The sequence below is a fragment of the Mustela nivalis genome, assembly GCF_964662115.1.
Source record: "Mustela nivalis genome assembly, chromosome: 12".
In the NCBI taxonomy this organism is placed as follows: domain Eukaryota; kingdom Metazoa; phylum Chordata; class Mammalia; order Carnivora; family Mustelidae; genus Mustela; species Mustela nivalis.
In genome coordinates this window covers 92,339,662-92,357,430 of record NC_139031.1, presented here as the reverse complement: position 1 = coordinate 92,357,430, position 17,769 = coordinate 92,339,662, and the positions used below count along the sequence as shown (strand labels likewise).

The following is a 17,769-nucleotide window of genomic DNA, read 5'->3' as shown; positions in this document are numbered from 1 at the left end:
CCCCGATCATGATTGCCACACTGGGAGATGGGGAGCCACTCACCACGCTTTGTCCTCAAAGACGAGAACCTCAGGCAATGGAAGAAGGAGTTGTGTTTCTAACATGGCTGCTTGGCACACGGTGCTGGCTCATGGGAGGACCTCTCCCCGGAGCCACGTGGATCCCGGGGTTGGGGGTGGTGGGGAGTTAGGTGTTCACATGACTTCGGAAACTCTCCGTTTGTTGTTCACGATGTTCCATGTAATTACTTGCAATGGCAGCACAAATTCTCTCAAAGCCTAAGCTATCTATGATCTGACCCGTTAGAGAAAAAGCCTGCTGATCCCAGTATTAACAAATTAATCCGTGAGCAAACAATTTCAAGAAGATGACAAGAGCCCTTGCACTCACACAGCGGGGGCTGCTGAGAACCAGCATCGCAGACTATCAAACACCAGGATGGGACTCATGGCTGTTTCTGGGCTCTGAAACCACCTGGGTTTGCCCCAGGCCAGCAGCACCCTGCCAGGCCTACTGCCAGAAGCCAAGGGACCCCTGGCACGGGACCCCCCAGGAGAAACTGCCCACATCTCTGGGACAGTTCACTCCACTGCTGGGCTAGACCAGGAATCAAAGCCAGCCGGGCAGGCTCCTGAGCGATGAATCGCTTGGACTACTTGTCTGGTGCATAAGAAACAGACCAAACAGAATAAAAAGGTAAGCATGATTTCTCCTGCGGTCAGATTTAGGGGACTTCCGGTTACACAAACGTCCCAGGTTATGATAGGGCCTACCTCCTGTGAAGTTCTGAAGTTCACAGCTGTCAGGCAGGAGTTGGCCATCTTAAACCACAGCCCCCAGAATTTTGGAATATGTTAGGTTGTAGATACAGAATGTCAGGGAGTGATGACTGGCCCTTTCAGTAGACCCACAATTGGAAAAGTACGCAAACCACTCAGAAGAGAATTAAGGTACAGAACTGTGACTCTGTTTACGGAATTTTTTTTAAAAAGATTTTATTTATTTATTTATTTGACAGAGAGCGAGCATAAGCAGGGGTAGGGGCAGCAGGAGAGGGAGAAGTAGACTTCCCACTGACCAGAGAGCCCGATGCGGGACTCGATCCCGGGACCCTGAGCCATGACCTGACTCAAAGGCAGATGCTTCCCTGACTGAGCCACCCGGGAGCCCCTCCATTTATGGAATTTAAAGAACAGGCAAATACTATTAAATTATTCATCATGCTCATAATAATGACATCTGGCACGAATCAAGCCCTTGACAATTCACAAAGCTGACTTACACATTCAACTCTAGATCAATATTATTAGTCAGCAGACAACCACACCTGAGGGGCTCTGTGGGCTCCTCTGAGGGGCCACTCTGAGTTCAAAGTGCACCCTTGCAGTTGCTCCCACTGCCCCTACCCCTGGTGTGAAGGCGGCTGTCACTCACCTGCAGCTGGTCGAGCATCTGGTCACTTCCTCCATTCTGAAACATGCTGGACATTTTCAGCAGCGTTCCTGTTAACGTCTTTAGCTTGTCCACGAAACGGAACGTATGATTTGCCTGCAAAACAGCACACGTGGGTGTCTCCGACTCGGTCGTGCTGCCTTAGGAAGATTCTTAGGGGTTGTGTGGGGACAAGAGTGGGAGAAGCCTTAGAGACACGACCGGCCACCAGAGGAAAGATCCACCAAGGTCACCAGCAGGACACCGACGCCTCCCCAGGCCAGGTGACTGGCTCTCGCATCCTCATCTCGGAGGTGAGCCCTGAGAACACTCTCATGGACTCTCCCTGCAAATGCCGTCCACCATCCAGCACGGGGGCCCCAGAACTGAGCTCATTGTAGGAACAGCAGATGTCCCCAGTACACGCCAGCTACATAAAACATAAAATCATGATTGTCCACATTTCCTCCTCCAAAATATACTCTCTGGGGGCACTCGGGTGGGGGCTCAGTTGGATTAGCGGCTGGCCTAGGCTCAGGTCAGGATCCTGGGGTCTTGATATCAAGTCCCGAATCAGGCTCCCCACTCAGCAGACAGTCTGTGTCTCCCTCTCCCTCTGCTCCTCCCCCTGCTCATGCTCTCTCTCAAGCTCACTCTCTCTCTCAAATAAATAAATTAAAAATATATATGTTCTTGGGTAATACCATGCATTTGTTCTACGATACCCAAGACTTGCTGAAGATAGAGGACAACCACCTATATTTGATCCTTTATTGCCACTGGCAGGACAAATGAGCACCAGACTTCTGTAAAACAATCTGGTATCATAAACATATTCTTAGTCAGTGACCCTCCCCACACAAAAATCCCATGCCTTTTTTCTAAAGATAAAACAACTCTATCCTCAGAAATGATTTAAGTGAAATAGAAAATGATATCCAGAAAAGTGGCTATGGCAACATTACTCTATTTTTAATCCTGAAATGGTCTACATGCCATAAAGACAAGGCTGAGTAAAGAGGGTCTGGGAGGTCAACCATACGTCCCTGGGGTCACCAGGAGACCCTCCTCATGCCGCAGGCCACACCAGCACAGGAGCCAAAAACAGCTGCCCCAGAAGAGAGAAGATGCTCTGCAAAGTCATGGTTTGCTGCCAGCCCAAAGACAGGGCAGGGTCCTCCTGGGCCATGGCTGGAGCACACTTGAACAGTGCCCTCCAACCCCAGCAAGGCCTGGAGCCTCTCCTCCCTCAGTCCATTTGCACTCATACCCTTGCCATTGTTTGCCTGCATGGGCTAAGCACGATCCACTATGTCTAAGGCTTGCATCATGACCCTTGTGGTCAAGTGATGAGGCCAACACGTGAACAGAAGAGAGAAAGCTCTTCATCTGAGCTGATTACATGAACGAGAGGAGAAAACATAGACCATCTCGGCCTTGTATTTTCATAACGAGTCCAGGAGGGTCAAGAAAGGAGTAATTAGAAGCTGCGATCTGGGCTGAAGACTGACCTCTAAGCCGCTGACCCTACAGTCAGCCAACGGCAGATGGGCAGCATCCCCGGAAATGGCAATAGGACAAATCTCCATGCAGAACCAACCTAGGATGCGTCCCATCCCCCAGAGGACAACCACGAGACACAGGGAAAATAAGACAATCCAGGACAGATGTGGGAGAGCCAAGCCTAGGAGGACTCCAGACCCAGGGGAGGAAAGGGGACAGAGCAGAGTCAGGAACCACAGAAGAAAGAAAACTCCCTATTGCTCACAAGAACCCCTGAGTCTGTGTGTTTCGGAGCCTTTCTTAGAACAGGCGCAACCATTCAAGCAGACGAGTATCTAACAGATCTCATAAAATCTGGAATTCCAATTGAAAGTGGAATACACATCCAAGATTTCACAAGAAGCTTCTCTCTTTTTTAAATATTTTGTTTATGTTTTTGAGAGAGAGAGAGAGAGAGAGAGAGAGAACATGAGCAGGGATGAAGGGTAGAGGGAGAGGCAGGCTCCTCCATGAGCAGGAAGCCCAACTCCAGGTTCCATCCCAGGACGCTGGGATCATGACCCGAGGTGAAGGCAGACACCTAACCGACTGAGTCACCCAGGCATCCCAACACAAGAAGCTTCTTAAGATGGAAAAAAAAAATTAATGTAGCTTCAGATAGTTTCTCTGCAAAATTAAAGGTCCGTGTTGGTGAACCACAAACTCTGGCTCTAAGAGGAAACAGGACAAACCCAGAACTCCTGTGCGCAGGCCATCTTCAGATGTCCAAGCAGAAAGAACCCAGGCTACCTGTGAGCGCTCCTAAAATAAGTTCCTGGAACCCAACCTGAGGAAGAGTTAACTCAGTGTAAGAATACAATACATCTCATAGGGCACCTCCCCAAGGGGACCCCATCCCTCCCACCCTCTCCCCTCCAGTAATTTTCAGTTTGTTTCCTGAGATTAAGAGTCTCTTATGGTTTACCTCCTTCTCTGGTTTTGTCTTGTTTCATTTTTCTCTCCCTTCTCCTAAGATTCTCTGTCTTGTCTCTCAAATTCCTTGTATCAAGGAGGTCATATTATAATTGTCTTTCTCTGACTAACTTATTTCGCTCAGCATAACACCCTCTAGTTCCATCCACATCGTTGCAAATGGCAAGATTTCATCTTTTGATGGCTGCATAGTATTCCAGTGTGTGTGTGTGTGTGCGTGCACGCACACACACGTGCATGCATGTTAGTGTGTGTGCATGCATATATATATATATATATATATATATATACATATATATATAATCACTTCTTCTTTATCCATTCACCTGTTGATGGACATCTAGGTTCTCTCCATAGTTTGACTATTGTGGACAGTGCTACTATAAACATTTGGGTGCATGTGCACCTTTGGGTCCGTACATTTGTATCTTTAGGGTAAATACCCAGTAGTGTGATTGCTGGGTCATAGGGTAGCTCTATTTCCAACTTTTTGAGGAACCTCCAGGCTGTTTTTCAGAGTGGCTGCACCAGCTTGCATTTCCAACAACCGTGTAGGAGAGAAAATAAATAAAATCTTAAAAAAAAAAAAGAATGTGATACATCTCTGATACCATCAAGATGGTGCTGAGCCATGAAACCATTCAAATAGAGAACTGGTTTTAAAGTTTATTTATTTTAAGTCATCTCCACACCCAACGTGGGGCTCAACCTCATGACCCAGAGATGAAGAGTCACGTGCTCTTCCAACAGAGCCCGCCAGCAGCCCCAAAATTGATTTTTCAATAATAGCTAACAAAGTCCTAAGTTGAATCCAGATGTCCGTGATAATTCTTGAAAAGAACTGTGAACATTATAAGTTTATAATGGGAAGGTTATAACTGAAATTAGAAGTCCCAATGTCTGATGATTATGATGCCAGTTAATGGGATGATAATCTTTAGAACGGTAGGCTCCATCAGCTACAGAAGGGGCGAAGGGTGGGCATGGAGATGGGCAGGGAGGCAGGAGCTCCCACCCCAGTGAGACAGAAGGACTCTCAGCATTCACTGTAAGAGGGAAGCTCAGCATTGAAACACAGAAAGGAGGGACGCTGGCACAAAGTGTGCTACTCTTGATCTTGGGATTGTGGGTTCGAACCCACGTTGGGTATAGAGAAGACTTAAAAATAAAATCTTTTTTTTTTTAAGATTTATTTATTTATTTGACAGAGAGAGAGTGTGTGTGCACAGAAGCAGAGGCAGCAGCAAAGGGAGAAGGAGAAGCAGATTCCCTCTGAGCAAGAAGCCCAGTGTGCGACTTGACCCCAGGACTCTGCAGTCATGACCCAAGCTGAAGGCAGACACTTCATCAACTGGGCCACACAGGTGTCCCTAAAAATAAAAACTATTAAAAAAAATTAAAAAGAAGAGTGGAAAAAGGTAACCACAAGAACAAAAGTAAATTTTAAAACTGTAACAGAGAATTAAACAATAACTCTAAACTTGCCACTCACAACAATAACTTTGAATAGGTCCAAACATCCAGTTCAAAGGGTTTCAGACCCAGTTAATTAAGTTAGTCAGTAAATATCTATATTTATGGTGTGTCTGTAAGCCAGGTCCAGGTATAGGTGCTAAAAATACAGCTATGCACAAAATACACAAAACTGTGTTCTTTTTATTTGAGAGAGAGAGAGCATGTGTGTTTAGAGGGGGAGGGGCAGAGGGAGAGAGAGAATCTCACACAGACTCTGCACTAAGCCCAGAGCCTGACTCGGGATTCGATCTCACAACCTGAGATCAAGACCTGAGCCAAAACCCAGGGTCAGACACTCAACTGGCTGAGCACCCAGGAACCCCAAAAAACTCCTTTCTCATTTAAGATTACGATCTACTGCACAGACAGTGCTATGAAAGGCCAACTGAGTTGTTACACTGCACTGAAAACAAAAGATTTAAATATCAAGCAAACCAAAAAAGCTAGAAATGGTAACAGGCACCAAGATAAAACTCGTGAATAAACAGAACAAAGCTTGTCTTATTATGAAAAAAAAAAAAAAAAAAAAGGAAATTTATGGACTTGAGAGCATATCACCAAAATACATGAAGTCAAAAGGACTAGAAGTAAGGAAGGAATTTGATAAGACCAAACAGTGGATGACGTTAAGCCTTTGTAAGACCAGGCGGAGAGTCCTTGAAAAATCAAATTGAGCAGATGGACCCCTGTTTCGGGTTAAGACCTTGTCTCTGCTGCTTATCAGCTGCATGCTCTTACTCAAATTATTTAAACTGTCAGCTTCAAGCTTTGAGAAAAGTGGGGATAGTGGATGTGGTGGTATTAAAATAAATGGACCTTCTGGTGTCTCGCAGCCAGGCCTGGCCCATAGCAGGTGCTCAGTACACATGTCCCACACTGTCAGTCCCCACACACGTACACAGATGTTGGGTGGCCTGAGGGGAAGATCTAAAAATCTTAAACCTACAAATAAAGAATGCACACACACCCCAAATGCAGATGTATGTTTACATATGTAATGTGTTTTATATATGTATAAACATCCATATGTGTCTTATTGCAATTTAAATTAGTTCAAATATCCTAATTTATCATCTGTATGCATATATACCCTCACTTTTCAAACATCCAAAAAAACTGTACTGAAACTGATATACAGTAAAATCCCAAACTATAGGAATCATTTAGGTGCATATTATGAAGTTAGAATTTCTTAGCCAAAGTTGGTGTCAAGTTATCAGCCAAGGTTGTTTAGAAGTAACAGGTTAAAAAGTTTAGATATCGGGGCGCCTGGGTGGCTCAGTGGGTTAAGCCGCTGCCTTCGGCTCAGGTCATGATCTCAGAGTCCTGGGATCGAGTCCCGCATCGGGCTCTCTGCTCAGCAGGGAGCCTGCTTCCATCTCTCTCTCTCTCTGCCTGCCTCTCCATCTACTTGTGATTTCTCTCTGTCAAATAAATAAATAAAATCTTTAAAAAAAAAAAAAGTTTAGATATCACAAATAACTCCTGACTTACAGACATTATTTAGGACATATTCATCCAAGAAATTGTGCAAATGTTAGCTATAACAGCATACCAGACGAAACCAAAATTCAGACTCAAATACATTTATTATTAATTAAAAATTGAAACTTAGTCAACATATCACAATAACACAACAAATCTGAGGAAAGCAGCAAGAGACTGATAGAAATAAATTGTGAGAAGAAATGACTTCAAGGGCACCTGGCCAGCTCAGTCTGATGAGCACTTGATCTTGGGGTCGTGAATTCAAGCCCAATGGTGGGTACAGAGATTATGTAAATAAATAACTTAAAGAAGAAGAAGAAGGAGGAGGAGGAGGAAGGGAGAGAAAAAAGATCACCCACCCCACAAAAAAAATAAACAAACAAACAAAATGCACAGTTTGATTAAGAAGGGTAATTAACTGATGGAGATATTGAGATAAACCAGAGGCTGGAATGATCCAGCAAAGTATTTGAAAGCAGCTGTCCAGTGCTTCAACAAGTTACTACAAACTGTCTTGAAACAAACTACACAGCAGAAATTCTCAACAAGAAAATGAGTCAGACCATGGTGCGTTCCCCTGGGAGGATGAGGCATACACCTCATCCCAGCCAGCACACGCCCCCCAGTGCCCGGATGAGAGCAAGTGATGTCCCCGGGACCCTCCTTCCCGCTGCCCAGTAGATGTCTAAGAGCCCGTCCCCACGAGGACCACAGAGCGGCCATGGTCAGCAGGTGGGCTGGCTCCCTGTCTCGGGCTCCCAGAGCCCTGCCACAGAGTGCTCACACCCGGGACACCTGCAGCGCTAGGTCTGGCTCTCCATCCCAGAGCAGCCAGCACCCACACCAGCCATGCCGGCCACACCAGCCGTCGCAGGCTGCCCTTGGGCTCCAGAAACTCACTGAGGCTCAAATAAGTGGGACCCATAGCATAGACACGCCTCGTGTCTGCTTCAGCAACTTTGGAGCAAACTACTGTCACAATCAAAACGGCGTTCTTGGTCCTCTGACAGAGGTCTCTGGGGACCCCAGGGACATGGAAGAGCACTAGCTCTGACATTTGGGGAAAGTATTTTAATTACGAAAACAGTTTGAACCATATCTTCTCCTCCTCCGACAGGCCCTGAAAAGGGAGATCTGCAAACTTCGTGCAGACTTCCTACCAGGCAACGCCTGGTTATCACGCTGTGCTGGGCTCTGCAGGTGACACAGAGACGTCAGTGGGACCCTGCCCTGGGGAGCAAGTTCATGGGCCATGAGGGTCAGGGGAGAGCTCCTGTGAGAGCCCAGGGCCAGGTAACGCAGACAAGTGGCCCTGTGGCTGGTCTCTGGCGATTCCTGCCTGTTTTGCAGAATTGAGCCCCTTGTTCACATAGTCTTCAGCAAACCCGCCCCCCTTGGGTTCCTATCTTCCATGCAATTCCAGAACCGGCTGCAGAACCTGAAGGACAGAGCTTGCACGTGTCCTCAACGATCCCACAGATTTCCATGTTCAAGCGGCAAAAGAAAGGGGCAATGTTCTGCGCGGGATCATGTCTTCCCAAAGCCATAACCCCCAGGACCTCAGAATTTGTGATGGTGTTTGGAGATCAGGTCTTGAGATGGATGATAGTTAACGTGATATCACAGGTTGGGCCCTAATGAGCGGGGTCCTTATAGGAAGAGGACATCAGGATGCAGACACACAGCGGACGACCATCTGCATACCCCGGAGAACAGACCCTACCCACACTGTGACCGTGGACTCCCAGCCTCCACGACCGGGACAGAATCAGTCTGTTGCTTAACAGAGTCTGCGTATGGGCCAGCGAGGACAGGCAGTGTATCACAGACTTGAAAGTGACAGAGATGTCAATTTCCAGTTCCACCTCTTACCAGCTGTGTCTCGAGTCTGCTCCAAGCCTTTGTGTTCCTGTCTGTATAATGGGAATAATTAGTACCTCCCTCCAACGTTGTAGGAGGGGTAAATGAGATGGTCCGTGGCAGGGGCCTGGCCAAGTGTGGATAAGGAACAGTGAGGACCGCAGCAGGGCACACTCCCTGACTGCGCTCACCCCTCAGGCAAGAAGACGGTGGACGGGCGCCCGAGCACAAGTGCCATCATGAGGGACAGGGCACCCGGGGACGCGGGAAGGGCAGAGTGTAATCTGTCCCTGGCATATTTGAATATACACACTTCTCTCAGCTCCTGTTCCCAGGCACTCGGCCCAGGCTGTCCAGATACAGCTGGGGTGAGGCCACCCTGGCACTAAGGCTCCCTTGCCCCTTCGAGGAGCAGGTGCTTGGCAGGTCACCAACCTCGGCTCAGGACACAGACATCGATAAAGCCTGGCTTCCTTCCCCTGATGCTAGAAGAGACTAATTCAGATCTGTCTCTCGCCTGACCCCTCTGCTCGGGCCACCACGGTTCTGAGAGACACACGGGTGAAGGCCAAGTGCTCTCTGCTCTTGGCTTCCCCTCAGCCCACAGCTCCTCTCACTCAGCCCCATCGCCAGGTGCTGGACAGGCAGCCCCTCCTCTGTCCCTCTCTCTCCTTGGGCTCCTGCCCTCTCTAGATACACTTTTCTGCCTCAGCACCCATGACATTCTGCACCAGAAAAACCTCCCCAGGACAGTGGGGGCTGTCCTGTGCATTTGGGGGAGCCTAACAGCATCCCGGCCTCCACCCACTGGGTGCCTGTAGCTCCCCTCCCCCACCTCCACCCCGGTTGGGACACCAGAGATGTCTCTAGACGTCACTTCCGGTCCTCTGGGCACAATATCATCAGGCCCCACCCCAGCTGAGAACCCCCAGGCCCCCCACCATGTCTGCCTCCTTCCTCGGGGGACATCCACCCTCCCCAGGCCTCTGGCAAACAATGGCGGAGGGTCCTTAGGAGATCGCATTCATAGAGAAGACCCAGGCCTACATTAGTTGCCTCTTTTCTAAATATCCTTTCTGATACTTACTCTTTCTCCAGTCCTCCAGACCGCACGCACTGCGAGAAAGCTACCCTTAGTTCGTGGGACAAGGAAACTGAGCACAAGCCGTCAGACAATGTTCCGGGGACTGACGTTTTGCTTCTGACGCCGTTCCTGGCATGCTTCTGATTCTTGGAAACCCACTCTAGTTCTTTTATCTGTGCTTTCTACCTTTCTAACCTCCCTTAAAGCTCACATGGCGTCTTCACGCTGTTCTTTAATTTGACATCAGCCCAGGGCCAAGACCAAACACAATGCTGACCACAAAATTAGAAGAGGGTACTGATGCACTGGCACCGCTTGGATAAAAACACGGAAAGACTGTGGATTCTTGCCTAAATGCCTTTAGTAGGAGCTGAGTACTCCCTTGAAATTGTAGCCGTTGCTTTGTTGGGTTCAGGGAAGTGCTCGGTGGAGGGGAACAACCCCCGGGGAGCCCAGGTAGGCAAGGGCATGGGAAGGGCGCCGGGGACTGTGGTGTAACCCCGTGAAGAGTGATCTCCCACGGGAAATCCTTGATCTCCCTCATGCCTCTCTTTTGCAGGTGAAGGAAGAGTTCTCTATAGGATAAGCCCAAGGTCACACAGAAGGTTGGGACAGGGAGGGCAATCCCCAGCCTTGCCCATGGGCACACTTGTCCTTACCACCACCCTGCTTCTTGGTGATGCCCTCCATGTCAGAAGTTGAACCCCCCGAACTTACACTTTTTCCTACACACGTGTCCACTGTAGGTGGTTCCACGTAACAGAACATAACGCAGAGAACTAAGTAATTTGCAACATTGAGCCCTGTACCCTACAGATGATGTAGCTTTACTTTACCCAAGTGGCAAAGTTTCCAGGGTCTCCCACCCACGTGGGACTTTACACCAAGGGTCTCATGACCGGATCCAGCTTTCATGAAACCAAGCAGCCGAGGCGGACTGCCAAAGTGAAGTTAGACTTATATCAGTCCAAAACGAGGGTACCCACCGGCCAGGTCACAAGCCGCGTGGGATGCATGAGAAAGACCAGCTCCTGTTAGTGCCTATGAAATCTGAAACGGGGTAAGCCAGAATCCGGGAAATCTCTGGTTTCTCTAGAATCTTCATCATCTTCAGGCTGCATGGGGCTTGACCCCTCCCCGCACCTGTGTCCTGGCCAACCTTTGGCCCCCACCTGCTGACGGAGGCCCGGCGCACGCCCTGCCCTCCAGATGCCTCTCCATGCGAGAGCTGCCCACCCCTCATGCTGAGTGAGTTCCTCCTCTTACAAATAAATCACTTCTTTGCTTGTCTTCTCTTCCCCACGGCAGCGTGGGCTCTCCAGCATCAGAGGGGGTCGTACTAACCGTTGTATCACAGAACACAGCACAAGACATAACACTATCATATACAAATTATTAATAACACTAATGGATAATATATAATCAATTAAGAAACCCAGGGCTTATTTATTCTTTTTTTTTAAGAGAAAAAATCCTTCACATTTCTTTTTTTTTTTTTTTATTTTTAAGTTTTACTTGTTTAAGTAATCTCAACGCCTGACGTGGGGTCTGAACTCAGGACCCCGAGATCAAGGGTCACATGCTCTTCCAACTGAGCCAGCCAGGCACCCCCCTTGTTTCTGAAAATTAAAATTTACAGGGACTCCTGAGTGGCTCAGTTGGTGAAGCATCTGCCTACAGCTCAGGTCATAATCTCAGGGTCCTGGGATCTAGTCCTGCATCGGGGTCCCTGCGCAGTGGGGCGTCTACTTCTCCTTCTTCCTCTGCCCCTTCCCTTGCTTGTGTCCTCTCTGTCAAATAAATAAATAAAATCCCTTTAAAAATAATAAAATATAAATTGAAATTCACAAGAGAGCTGTGATATAGAGTCGTTTCCTATGAAGTTCTTCAAAGAAGCCTAACCAGGAAGGGAATCCATTTGCCCCAGACCTGTTGGAGCGTCTCTCTGGAGAGACGAACTCCTGGTGCTTATTTAGATTAACACCATTTCACTGTGAGAGTGAGGATTTCTGTAAATAACCCCGCCAAGTGATATTTTCAAGACCAAAACAGAAATTATTGGCGACATTCGGAGTGCAGGGGGTAACTGCAGCCCCAGAGCTCTCACGGGGGTATGGAGCCACGGGTCTCCCTCCACTGTGATCCCACAGGATGGCCCCAGGGTGTGCAAAAGCCAGACAGACCCAGATAAACACCACGATTCCTGTGACCACACGCCAGCGCCGACTGCTGCACTTTCAAGTTAGTGCCACGTGGCACTTGAACGTGGATCATTGGAGGAACTCAGGATCTCCTCTCCTGGGTGGGAAAGTCGGATCAGATCACCCACATGTCTGTCCTCTGTGAAGTCCCTGAAAGGAGCCTGCAGACTTCCTTACAAGCCACCATCAGGCACAAAAACAAAACGCAAACCACAGCACATCCTTGGAAAAGAAAGCACCGATAGGAAGCACCCCACACCCAAGAGCACATGGGTGCATGGCACTACGTGAGGTCCAGAGGGAAAACCAAGCAGAACCCCATGATGTCTGCTCCCAGGGAAGCTGGTTGTGCCTCTACCCGGGCTTCTCCTCCACAGAGTAAGACTGACAGAGCCTCACAATCAAACTGGCCCAGGCCATGACCACAAACACATCGGGTCCGACTCGTCCTTAACCGCCAGATGCCCCACGCCAAACCGACCAGCTTCTGTCCCCCATGTTCTCCTCCCGCTCCAGGGAACAGCCTGCCCTTCTGTCTAGTTGTCCTCCGAAGAACACCTCCTGCCCCACTGTGTCCTCTAGGACAGTGACCCTGGGGGACAATAGGAGCCTGAAGAGGCCAGGGTGAACCGTAATCCCCACACAAAACATTATGCAGTCCAATCTGGAGAACGCTGCGCTATCTTTAAAGATCTCTTCTTTCTTCTGTGCCTGTGTGCTCAATAAGATCTCACTCATTTGGACTCCACTATTTTTGTTTTATTTATTTTAGAGAGGGAGGGGGAGAAAGAATCAAGCAGACTCCCTGCTGGACGTAGAGCCTGATGCGGGGCTCGATATCATGACTGTGAGATCATGACCTGAGTCGAAACCACGAGTCGGATACTCAACCCACTGCACCACCCAGGCACCCCCAGACTCACCTTTTGGATGACCTCATTAATCTCTGGAGTGTTTGGTGTGTACAATATTTTTCCATGTAATATTGGTTTTAGGAAGGACCACACCAAAGCACCATTTGGAGACTGCAGAATTTCTTGATAGAGGTCCAAGCAAAATGGTGCTGTCACAATTACAAGGAAAAAAAAAAATTACTCACAATACGGGATGCCCTGGCTAATAGTGACACTCATCTACATACCCATGATGGCTCACTTTCCAACGGGTGATGTGGATATGTTTTTCATGCCACAGTTGAATTTGGGCAGTAAATTCAAGAATAAGTGTTCTTGTTGCTATCCTTAGCACCTCTCACCTCATGAGAAATTTCAAGATAACATGTTCATTTCAGTAATTGCAAAGAAAGGGAAGCGTGACCTTCACATATGCAAACTAAGCCATCAAGAAGAGCACTAACTGTGACAAAGACACCTGCCAATAGTAATAGAGAGAAATGCATCTGATCTCTAATGTAGAAAATCATCAACACTTACAGGATTGGGAGATGAATTAGATTCCTCCTATGAAATTAGCTTTAAATATTGCTACTGAATTTTCTTCCCTGCGTCTACACAGCAGTGTTGACCTTACTGCTTTTAATATATCAAATCACCTTGTTTTCACCCAAACCCTTGTTCCCTCAAGGTGGGGGATCTACATTGCTGGATGATAATTGGTTTTAATCAAAGGTTGACTTGACTGACCTAACTGAATAGGTACCCAGTGAGGGTAGAGCCTTCACCACCATGAGGATTAGTAGTAACCAAACAGTGTATGGTTTGTCTTTATTTTTTGTTTTTTAAGCAGCCCCATGCCTAGTGTGGAGCCCAACACAGAGCTTACATTCATGACCCCGAGATCAAGACCAGAGCTGAGATCAAGAGTCAGACACTCAACTGACTGAGTTACCCAGAGCTCCAAAATATTGTAAGGTTTTAAGTTAGTGATGAATACTTCAGCTTGTTCTTTTACCCCTGCAGCAGACATTAAAGGTGGAAATACCTTAGTTTTAATAGCATAATTCTTGACACCCAAGGTATGAAAAGTGCAGTTGTGATTATCTCCATTATTAATTTCATCTTCCCAAATTCTCCATTTGAAAAGGAAAAACCAGTTCTTTTTATTCAACAAGTACAATAAAACTGATAGAAAGAATCCCCTGAGATATAATTAAGAGCCTGACAACATAATAAGTTTTTAAAGCATACTTACAAAGATTGCTCTTACTGATATTCTTTAAAGTTACACTTTATAAGCATAATTTAAACAATCATGATTTTCATTTCAGAAAAGACACAACCATATATAGGTACAGAGCAAGAAATCTGAAACCAGGCATCCTGACCTCTGCCACTTGAGAGCTGTGTGAAGCTTAAGTCACTTAACCTTCTCTGAGCCTCCAGTACGTCATGTGGAAAAGGAGGGTACTAATATTGTCTATGCTCAGAGTGACAATCATTTGAAATACAATGTATGAAAAGACCAAGGAGGACTGGTCCTCCATGGTAGCCGAATGGCTAGATGGAGGAATGGTTGAGTGGATGGATAGATGGAGGACGGATGGAGGATGGAAGGATGGATGCATGGGTAGATGGATGGACAGAAGGATGGATGGAAGGATGGATGCATGGGTAGATGGATGGGCAGAAGGATGGATGGAAGGATGGATGCATGGGTAGATGGATGGGCAGAAGGATGGATGGAAGGATGGATGCATGGGTAGATGGATGGGCAGAAGGATGGATGGAAGGATGGATGCATGGGTAGATGGATGGGCAGAAGGATGGATGGAAGGATGGATGGATGATCAATGGATGGGTGGGTGGGATGGATGTAGGGATGGGTGGGGAAGGATGGATGGATGGATGGATCAATTGTTGGGTATATCAACAGATGGACAGATGAATGGATGAATCATTGGATGGGTGAAAAGAAGGACAGATGGGTGGATGGATAGATGGACCCATGGATGGGTCAGTTGATGGGTGGGTGGAGGAATGGATGGATGACTGGATGATCAAATTTGATGAGCAAATAAAAAATCCTCAAGAAACTCAAATGCAAGAAAAAAAAAAAGAATGGGAATTAGAGAAGTAGACAACAAAAATTATCAAATATTAATAATATTGATGTGTTTATACTGCCAAATTGTGTTATATTTGGCAGCTACACAAATTATCCATTAGCTGATGAGCACACTGACACACTGTCTCTGACGTGGCTACGAGGTCGTTGCTACGTGGCTCTATCCTGCATCTCCAGCTCTGCAAACAGCCACACTCCTCCCTTCCCCAGTCCCACCAACACTCTATCCATCCTGGGCATGCCATACATAAACACAAATTTAAATACCTATTTTTTACATTAAATAAATATATATCAGTATATAATATGTAATTTGTAACTGACTATATATATATGTATATTTGGGGGGCAGGTGGTAGGCAGAATGTTAATACAGCCCTCAGATGGACTTCACACCTTGACTTGCAGACAGGACCTGTGAATGACAGATGCCACCCCCCTCAGTAGGTTACACAGGCACTGTGAAGGAATTCTGAAGATGTTAATAAGGTCCCCAATCAACTGACTCGGAATTCATCAAAAAGATTATCCTGGATGAGCAATCAAGCAAACCTTTTAAAAAGACTGGAAGCCTGAGAGTCAGACACCCCTGAAGCCCAGTGCACTTGGGACCCCTGGCTGACCTGGACCGGTGAGGGGTCCATGCACAGAGACCAGCACCACCATTTTGGCCCTGCAAACCCCCTACACCCTACAACAAGGAGAAATATATATGGTCTCCTCCAAATCTGTCTTCTATGAGGCTCAGTGGCCAAGGACCATGGATTGATAAGCGATCTCCTGGCCACTCTAGGTGGACATGCTCTAATTAGGAAGGCAGACGGAACATGCTGGCAAGGGTTTGGGGTTTGGACAGGTCAGTGTTTCCCACCCCCGGCAAGTTATGCCTCTTTGGCCATGTGATTTCATCTCTGACCACGGCGGTCCCATCCATGATGTGGAAAGAATACCGGTATCACTTACCCGCCAACGCATGGAGAGGATGGGCCCATGCACACAGGTGCTGGGGGCTTCCAAAGCCACCTGCTGGGGCAGTGTGTGGTGGCCTTATGGAAAGTGAGGGGTAGAGCTAAGAGGACAGAGACAATTCTTTGCCAGTGTGCACCCACCTTCACACAGAATGTTCCGTAAAGACCAGGGCTAACAGCCAAGACAAAAACCAATCTCAATGCGTGCAATAAATTACTGTCATCTTACTTGAATCTTCAGGAATGTTGAATTTTTCTTTGTCCCCTCCCAGGAGCTCGTTAATTCTGGGCAAGTTAATGAACGAGTTAGAGCCACTGAAGAACGATGCTTGATCCTTGCAAACCTTCTTCATGACGAACTGGAAAGAACCAAAGGCTGAGCTTCTGGACAGGCCACGCTGTGGAGCCTGAGAACATGAGAAAAAGAGCAGCATTTCAACACGTGGTGGAGATTTCTGAAAGGGAACCCGTTCTCCACCTCAACACCCAAGCTGTTCCACAAGTCCAAGCACAGTCTCTGCTTTGGACGTCTCCGACCTTGAAACACTCAGTAGATCAGGCGGTGATTTTCCTGGCCTATAAACCTGTCACAGATACAAATGTCTCTCTCTCTCTCTCTCTCTCTCTCTCTCGCACACACACACACACACACACACACACACACACACATGCGTGCACCAGCAAACCCTCGTCTGTCTGGTGATAAGTGATCGATCCATAAGATATCACTCACTCCAACTAATTAACGGTCTTCAAGTGCGTCCCTACTGCCCGGTTACCCAGATACTTGACAGCTGTCTACATCACGCATCAGCTTGCTGGCGGAGCACTGTCCTGCCCAAGGCCACCTTGCTGTCCGCCACCACCCGGACCTGGGCCTCTGTGTGTCCCCACACATCTGCTCTCACCACGCAACCCCTCCTGGTAGATGGCATCTGGGCAAAAGCTAGCATCACACCACCGACCGCATTCGAGTCTGTATTTGTGTGTGCAGCAAATTATCTGTACTTTGTAAGCCAATTATTTATATTTATATGTAAGTAAAGGTTTGTGAGAGCAGTTCACTCTCGGAATTAAGTTAAACTGGCCCTTGGAATCTCGTTTGTGCTGATACTCGGTTTAGTGATTTCTGACTTCACAGATGATCTGTGAGCTATCCCCACGTACCACGTGAGTGCGTGTTGCTCAAAGAAGTCCCTGTCCCCCTGTTCTTAGGGAGACGACTGGCCTTACTGCCCTCCTGTTGCCACCAGACCAGAAAAGGTAGTCTTTTTCCTATATTTTGTTCTCACACGCAGACTTTAGACATTAGAAGAAAGAGAAATACAGACAAAAGCAGCAAACACCAAGACACAGCAACCCTGAACTTTTCCCCAGGGGCCAAGAGCAAACACACACCTGTTGGAAGTCGGGCATGTCCAGCAAGGTGGTGATCTTATACGCGTGGAGAAATTCGGGGAGGTATTCCAGAACGTGGCCGGCTTTAGCAAGCAGGTGGTTGAGCCTGGAGACCACATTCAACAGGGAGCTGAGTGCATCGTGGGCTTCTGAGGGCATCAGAGTCTCAAAGGAAGAAACACAGCACGAGAAATCACCATCGGACTTGCGACTCTCATGAGCATGCTTGAGCCGTGAAAACCTGGTTATTCGATTTTCTTCTCTCTTGAGACAACTTCATGCCATATAAAAGTTCCCTGTATCAGAGTACCCCTTGCTCAACAT

General features: G+C 47.5%; 1 protein-coding gene across 2 annotated transcripts in view; it reads right to left on the bottom strand.

Annotated features, from left to right (window-relative positions):
* The window catches only part of ABCA13 (ATP binding cassette subfamily A member 13), a 321,989-nt gene that overhangs the window by 205,732 nt on the left and 98,488 nt on the right, over positions 1–17,769 (bottom strand). For both annotated transcript variants that reach the window (XM_082692779.1, XM_082692780.1), the window contains exons 25-28: positions 17,446–17,610; positions 16,277–16,454; positions 12,979–13,118; positions 1,436–1,549 (exon numbers count right to left, since the gene is read on the bottom strand). In XM_082692779.1, the coding sequence (XP_082548905.1) occupies positions 1,436–1,549; positions 12,979–13,118; positions 16,277–16,454; positions 17,446–17,610 (597 nt within the window). The remainder of the gene's footprint in view (positions 1–1,435; positions 1,550–12,978; positions 13,119–16,276; positions 16,455–17,445; positions 17,611–17,769) is intronic.